Source organism: Montipora foliosa, chromosome 9 (assembly GCF_036669935.1).
Source record: "Montipora foliosa isolate CH-2021 chromosome 9, ASM3666993v2, whole genome shotgun sequence".
In the NCBI taxonomy this organism is placed as follows: domain Eukaryota; kingdom Metazoa; phylum Cnidaria; class Anthozoa; order Scleractinia; family Acroporidae; genus Montipora; species Montipora foliosa.
Genome location: NC_090877.1, coordinates 11137271 through 11144770, shown reverse-complemented (window position 1 = coordinate 11144770; position 7500 = coordinate 11137271). Strand labels below are relative to the sequence as shown.

Here is a 7500-nt window from a genome sequence, read left to right as displayed (position 1 = left end):
ATTTTGTAACTTTGGTGGGTTGTTATTAGGTATTCCACTCGTTATTGGCAAGTGACGTCCGGGGGTAATGATGTGACTTATTAATACGTCGTTATAAAGCACCTTTGAATATACGACAAACTAGTTAACCATCGTAGAAAGGATTTGTAAGCTGACGTTTCGAGTGTTAGCTTTTCGTCACCGCTCGAAACGCCAATTCGCAAGTCTTCCTTAGGGCCGATTTACACGGTACGATTTTTGCCGCATGAGAGAAACTTAAGACAGGCCTACGACATGACTTACGATTGTCGTTTACGTCAGAAGAAATGTCGTAGCATTTTAAAACATGTTTTAAAGGGCTGCGACAATAATAATTTATAAGTCTTGTTGTACTGAGGCCTGTCGTAAGCTTGTCGCATGCGACAAAAATTGTACCGTGTAAATCGGCGCTTCCGATGGTTAATTTACCTCTTTCAACTAGTTTGATAAAATCAAATATTCGTTTTCGATTCCCGCCGACGAAGGACCAGTTTCTTTGGCAAACAACCCCTTCATTTGTATAATCTAGTTGAAAGTGCACTATACAAAGCGACTTGTGTACCAAACAGCATGTTATCCGGTATTTTTAGAGAGAAAAGCAGATTGGAACTACTTACATCTAAAGTTTTTAAGACAAACCGATAGTAACCCAACAAATTACTAAGATCAAGATCACTAAAAAGAAATTCACTACTTGCACAAATCCCATAATACACCTCTGTTACCCCCCCCCCCCCCCCCCCTTTCCCCCCCCCCCCCCACCCACCCAAAAAAAAAGGGATTGCGTAGGCATTGTTTTCGATTTCTCTTGGGACATCCTCAAGTCCCAGGTGAAATTGCAAACAAAGATTATGCAATTTTTTCTTTTTTTTTGGGGGGGGGGGGGAAGGTTAAAAGACGGGTATTATGGGATTTGTGCAAGTATTTAATAAACTAATAATGAGCTTGGGTTTAATGAGCCTGGGCACTAGTCCTTATTCCCTTGTACATACAACTCACCTGTCGAATTAGGAGATTTGGTCCTTTGTTTTGTTCATTAAAAAGAGTGCATGCAGACATATTCATGCTTGCACGCACTTCCTTTTATGAGCAAGACAAAGGATGAAATATCCCGAGTGCTATCACATGATCTGTATTGGGAAAGCAGAATGTACAAGCTAAGAAGGTCTGTTGAGGACACTATACAGAAATCATATCAAATGAAATCGCTCTAGTGCGACATTCTTTCGGGTTAATTTGAAATGGGAAGTGAGATGTGCAAATATGCTAACAGAAATAGGGCAGATTTGCGAGAGCATGATTTCCTGCCGGATCCAGACACCACGCAGTCGCAGTGAAGACTTATTTAATAATTTTTTATCCGTTAGAGACAAATAATTGATTGATTCAAGACATACAGGAAAGCCAGACGCCCTTCATTTGGGGAGAGCAGCTGGAGGAAGCTTGTGATTCTTCTAGAGTTTTGCAGTCAAGGGGCGGGAAAAAGGCATCTTTTCAAATGAGGATTGTTGTTTTTTCCTTTAATCTTGAGATGAATCTTTTGATTTTCTGACAGGGCACTCCACGGTCACTTTCTATCATCCGCAAAATGCACTAAATGTGACTGTCATTGCCCACGAGGTCACCGGAGATAAAACAGGACTAATCAAACTAATGGCTCGACAGCGATTGTTTGTATTTGTGGTAGAGTCCACTCACACGTACATGGACGCTCCGTGCAGCTTCCATGTGGAAGACTACGCCGAGATTGTGTTCCCTACTGAAGTAATTCTCCGAGGGGAAAGTTCCACCATCAACGGGCGAATGACCGGAGTGGAAAAGCTTGTCATCGAACGCAGTGGCTTGGTGGAATTTGGTGGAACTGCACATACTGCTAAACTGCCCGAGGAATCTGAATGGCTTGCTGATAATCCTTTTGATCCATTCACACCCGGTCTTATCGTCCTTCCACTGTTGGTCATTACAAATTCTGGCTTGGTTAGAATAAAACTGACACCTGTCAAGGCTGTGTTGGATATTGCGGATACGTCAGTGAAAAAAGGTTACTGTGTTTCCATGTTAACTTGATCACAGGATTGAGCCGTGTTATAAATCTGTGTTTAATTTTAGCCAGACACCACGTCTCGAGGGTTTTTAGGGAAATCACGTGATGACAATGACGACGGCTGGAAATTAAAGCCCGAGCCTCACAACAATAACAATGGGTCAACTTTATTTAGCGCTGTGGTGCTATATATTTTAAACCAAATCAACTCAACTCATAGTAAATCGTAGGTTGCATGGTTTTTAAGGAGAGGGGAAAGCTGGAGTTCCCGGAGAGCCACCATGACGGCATATGAACCCACATGTCCCACCAAATCTGGGAGTCGAACCCAGGCCGCGTTGGGGGGAGGCGAGTGCTCTCATCACTGCGCTATCTCTGCTACCCGGCAAGAAATATTTGTGAACTCACATTTCCAGCGTTAGCACCTCGTCGTGGGGATTAGGCGAACAATTAATTGGTTTATTGAACGGTAGCAACGACTTTTCATGATCTGCACTTGCGTTTTACACTTTACGCCATTTGATTGTTGCTTTTTACTACTTAACATCCACTTGAAATTACCAAAGTGTAGGTTTTGCATATAACTGGAGAACACGACAGTGAATCGTACATTTTCATCTCCATTTCTTATTAATTCCTATCCAATACGGAATAATGTAATATAGCTATATTTTTGCTTATGTTTAGTACAGAGTGAAGTTGGCGTTAGTTTGGCCCTGTCGCCTTTGTTCCTATTGCTTTTTAAATGTGTACTGCAAACGATCCTTATTTTTCTCCTTCTTATTGTTCGTCAGGAGGCCAACTCATCCTTGCTACAAACTACGTGACCATGAAAGGAGACAACGTCATTGTGGAGGGTGGGGCACTGATTGACTCGTCTGGCTTTGGTTATCCACCCGGAAGTGGTCCAGGCAGTGGTTCTGGAAGTACTGGTGGCAGTTACGCCTCGCCTGGTGGACGAGCTAGCTCGGGTACGCAGTATGGATCTGCCTATTGGCCTGACGAACCCGGAAGCGGTGGAGGATATGGCGCAGGGGGTGGATGGTTGTATATTGCAACTGGAAGTAACGTGGTCGTGGAAGGAACGATAAAATCTAATGGCATTGGATCATCGTCGAGTTCAAATGGAGGTGGAAGCGGTGGCGCTGTTATTGTGAACACTTTGTTCCTAAAAGGCTATGGAACAATTGAGTGTCACGGAGGTTTGTGTTGAAAGACACATTCATTAGGGACGTTTCTAATTGATGGTCAAAAGTAATATCGAGATCGTTTGATTTTTTATTAATACGCTTTGTGATTAGTTCTCAAACTTGCAATTGTGCCAAATTTTCCTCCGATCGGAGGCGGGAGCAAAGTTAAACCAATGTGGATATCACTCCATTGGGCGTGCAGGCTGCTCGTATTTGCTTTGCTAGGAACAGGTAACTAGGAACGATGAAAAAATGGTTATTCTCATTTTAGCTAACAGTATTTAGCCATATCGGCATACATTCGAAAGACATTCGAGATATTCCGCCTCGTGTTTACGGCAAACGGAAGGCCAACGTTTGAGTTTTCCCAAAAAGGCAAAGGAAATTGTTTGATCGTGGCACATTTTCTGCCTGTTATCTACAGATGTCGAGCAATTTCTCATAAAAAGGCAAAATTACAGCAAGACAGTTTTCGTATGCTTCCATGACAGGGAGCCGTTTGCTGTTCCACGTAAACGCATTGCTAATTCTTTCTAATTTTTGCGTCAGTGACGTAATCGGAGACATCGCTCATTGAGTGTCAAAGTGGATAATACTTGTCCGCGGAGGCAGCTCTTTATTTATTTGGTCTGAGAGAACGTCCACGTGTGCCCAGTATTGCAGCTAATTAGATGCACACCGCCCCATTTTGACATTCAACGCGAAGTTTTCCTTGGGGAGAATGTAGCTGTTAATCTGTTAGCATTTGGGGGACATTTTATGACGTCAATTGTCTGTATTCCGAGACACTAGTGATGTTGAAGTTGGGGAAAAAAGCGAGAGGACATTTCGTTTCGCTTATGGAGATTTGCATGCACCTAATTAGGGGTAATCCTAGGCATATCTTGGTTCATCGGTTACAGTTTTTCGGTTTCTAGTTGCAACTGTTGCTTTGCAACTGTTTTGTGTAAATAAAGAGGTTACTGAGAAAAATGTACTAGAGGTTTCCATTAACACGGGCACCCAAAAATGAGTCCGAGAAATCAGTTGGTCCAAATTCATATGTTAAATATCGTATCTTGATAGGTCCCAGCGACGAGGGAGCTGGCTCAGGGGGACGCATAGCAGTGTACCTTACAGAGTACTTCATCTTTGGAGGTGTTTTGAGTGCCCTAGGGGGAACAAGCGATAGAAATCACCATGGAAGTCCAGGAACAGTTTTTGTCAATGTGACCGTGGGTGAAGAGCCTTACCGAATGTTGCAGATTGATAGCTATAACAGAGGTGATCTTCCTGTCACACTAGCAGAATCAAGCACTACGGTATATGAATTTGAAAGAATTCATCTTGTGCGAAAGGGGACATTAACTATGAAGCAGGTATCTGAAAAGATTTATTCCACAAGCGAGCGCGGTGTTGAATAGCCAACGAGGTCTGAAGCGCCGACTAAGCTTCAGCCAATCACTTAGGGTGGGCATGCTAATGTCTCAAAATCCTCCGTGAATTGAAGTCCCTTCTTATGCAAGCTGCTGGCAGGGGAGGAGGGTTTTGAATTCCCAGTGGTAAGGCTCTCCCCTTTCAACATTGTGTCCCGGAATCGATTAGTGTACTCGACGCACGGTGTGGGTTGAGTTTTGGTTTATCTCAGCCCGGTAGCACACTTTTCCATTCGCATTAAAATCCCGCCGGCTTGCTTTAATTTGACATGATTTGATTTGATTTAAGGTCGGTGCCTACTAATTCAGAGGTATTTTTGCGCGGTTTACTGAATATGCGGGAAAAGCAGATCTTAACAAGTGTTATTGAAATCCAAAAAGAAATTTGGGGGTAACCACGCATTTTTCGAAGATAATTAATCAACAATATTTGTAAAAAGCTTTAAAATACAAAGCAATGGATGGACTCCTATTCCAAATTGAACCTTAATTATCTCTGAAAAATGAATGGTTACCGCCAATTTTCTTTTTGGATACCAAGAGCACTTGCTAAGTTCTGCTTATTCCGTACAGTTTTTGAACCGCGCAAAAATATCCCGGTATAATAAGCGCCACCCATAGGAAATCCGAGTATCTCGAGATGCGCTGAACGTATGCGCAATAACAATAGTAGGCACCGTCTTTAAATCTCCCCATTTAGTAAAGCACTTTCCGTGGTTTTATAAGCTAGAGACTTGGATATTTAAGTAGTATATTATTATTGAAAGTTTCCTTCTGCTTTGTTTGAGAAACTGTGCTGATACCATTTTGTTACTAAGTCCCCATACTGTTAAAATAGCTTGTTCCTATCCATACGTAGGTTTAATTTTCCTTGCACTAGTTTAAATGTTTTCCCGCCATTTATTTTACTATGTCGGGGTCCAACTGGAAAGCCTTCGGCCACTGCACACATGAAATCTCATCTACCTTACATTTCTTTGTTTGCGACATATTTTGTTTATGTACATTATTGTTCACAGTGTGAATTAATAAAGAAATCAAATCAATCAAAGTGAAAACCAAGATTAAGAGTGCTTGGTACGCGCCAAGCGACGTATACGAATAGTTTATTAATTAATGATCTGATAAACAGCGCATTTTTTTGCAAGGTCTGTGTGTCGACGAGCTATTTTCAATTACTACCATTAATATGGTAAATAAATTTCTTAGGTTTCTGGACAGGTCGTTGAAATGTTTATCACAAAAGTAACTGGCGACAAAACGGGCACATTACGTGCGTTACCAAGTACCCGGATATATGTAGAGACGCACAGCATTCGCTCCGAGGCTCCTGTTAACTTCCATATTGACACAGGAGGGCAAATTCTTCTTCCGGTTCGTACTACGCTACGCGGCACCGGTTCTCCGGCATTGACAGCAGATGGTGAAATTCATGGCATCGAGTGGTTGAAAATCTTTAATAATGTGAATGCTATTCTCAGTGAGAAAGGCGCATCGGCTTGTGTTACATGCAACGCTGCTTCCAAAACCCCTTACGTGGGCCATTACTGGTTTAAGAAGCTTCAAATTTCTCTTGGTGGGATACTTAACATTCAAAGCTCAACGCAGATTGTATCAGCAAGAGCAGTAAATCTTCACTTGTTTGAGGCCGCCCTGGAATACACTGGCTCTGTAAAAGCAGATGCTGTAAAGATATTCACGGATTATTTTAGTATCGAGTTTGACGCCACCGCCGATGGTTCGGGTCTCGGTTGGAATGCTGGACAGGGGCCTGGAAGTAGAACGAGCTGTTCCTCTGTAGCAGGGGCTGGCCACGTTGGAATCGGAGGAAGCGGATATTGGAGTGGATGTGGCTCCTGTTCTAGCAATGGAGGTATGCTAGTATTTGCCTTACCTTGCGCACATGCATATATAATAATTATCTATGGTGAAGTAGCATTCGCATGGTACCTACTCAAAAGCAGTTTTGCATCGTTAAAAATTTTTTTGGAGGACCTTGCCAGGGTGGCAGTGGCGCGAATTGCACTCTTGCAGTCACCATTATCATGATCCGTGGAATATACAGAAGGCACTTATGATAAATAGATCGCCACACCTGGCACTTCGTGCCCTACTCTTGCATAGTTGCCGCAGAGCTTCCCAAAAAGACGTTCCTTCAAGGCCTGGAAAAGTCCATAAACAATTGAACGGAATATTTGGCTGGCTACTGGTCTGTGCAAATCGTTTATTGCGATTTTCATAATTCCGCAGAATCCGCTCACATTCAACACCATGCACCGAACTTCCTCTTGGCTTCCGTCAATCGAGTAAAAACGAAACTATTGAGTTTCGTACCCTGTGAACCAAAGATGTTGATCGGTCGTCCGTTTTAGAGTAAACATTAAAAAAATGTCACGCACCAAGTAGTAACGCACTGACCATTACTTGGCTGATTTCTCAGAATCTGTTGCTCCATAACCTTCAATCCCTTTTGTATCAGTTGAGAATCGTCAACAGTTGTCTTACCAACAATAGTATTAAATGAACGAGGTTAGTGCGGGACCTTTGGGGTGGTCTCGGGTCATCTCTCAGCTTCTTTCGGCTTGACTTTGGAACTTTGATTGATAGAAGCCAAACCGCAGTTTGGCAGTTGCCACTTGAAGAATTGTGAAAAGCGCAGATGTTGCTTATGTCTAGAAATGTTCCTAATTAGATGCACGCCCAATTTTGACATCCAAAAGTGTGCAAAGATTTATGAAAATCACTTAATTTCTTTCATTTCAGGAACTTCTTACGAACACGCTTGTACTGCTGAACTGGCTGGAAGTGGTGGTGGTGTAAGTTCTGCTTCTGG

General features: G+C 42.6%; 1 protein-coding gene across 1 annotated transcript in view; it reads left to right on the top strand.

The window, feature by feature from the left end:
- LOC137971437 (uncharacterized) overlaps positions 1–7500 on the top strand; it is a 178359-nt gene that overhangs the window by 129975 nt on the left and 40884 nt on the right. The window contains 5 exon segments of the mRNA XM_068818265.1: positions 1574–2059; positions 2857–3264; positions 4318–4610; positions 5877–6540; positions 7431–7500. The exon segment at positions 7431–7500 is cut by the window's right edge and continues 137 nt beyond it. Of these exon segments, the coding sequence (XP_068674366.1) occupies positions 1574–2059; positions 2857–3264; positions 4318–4610; positions 5877–6540; positions 7431–7500 (1921 nt within the window).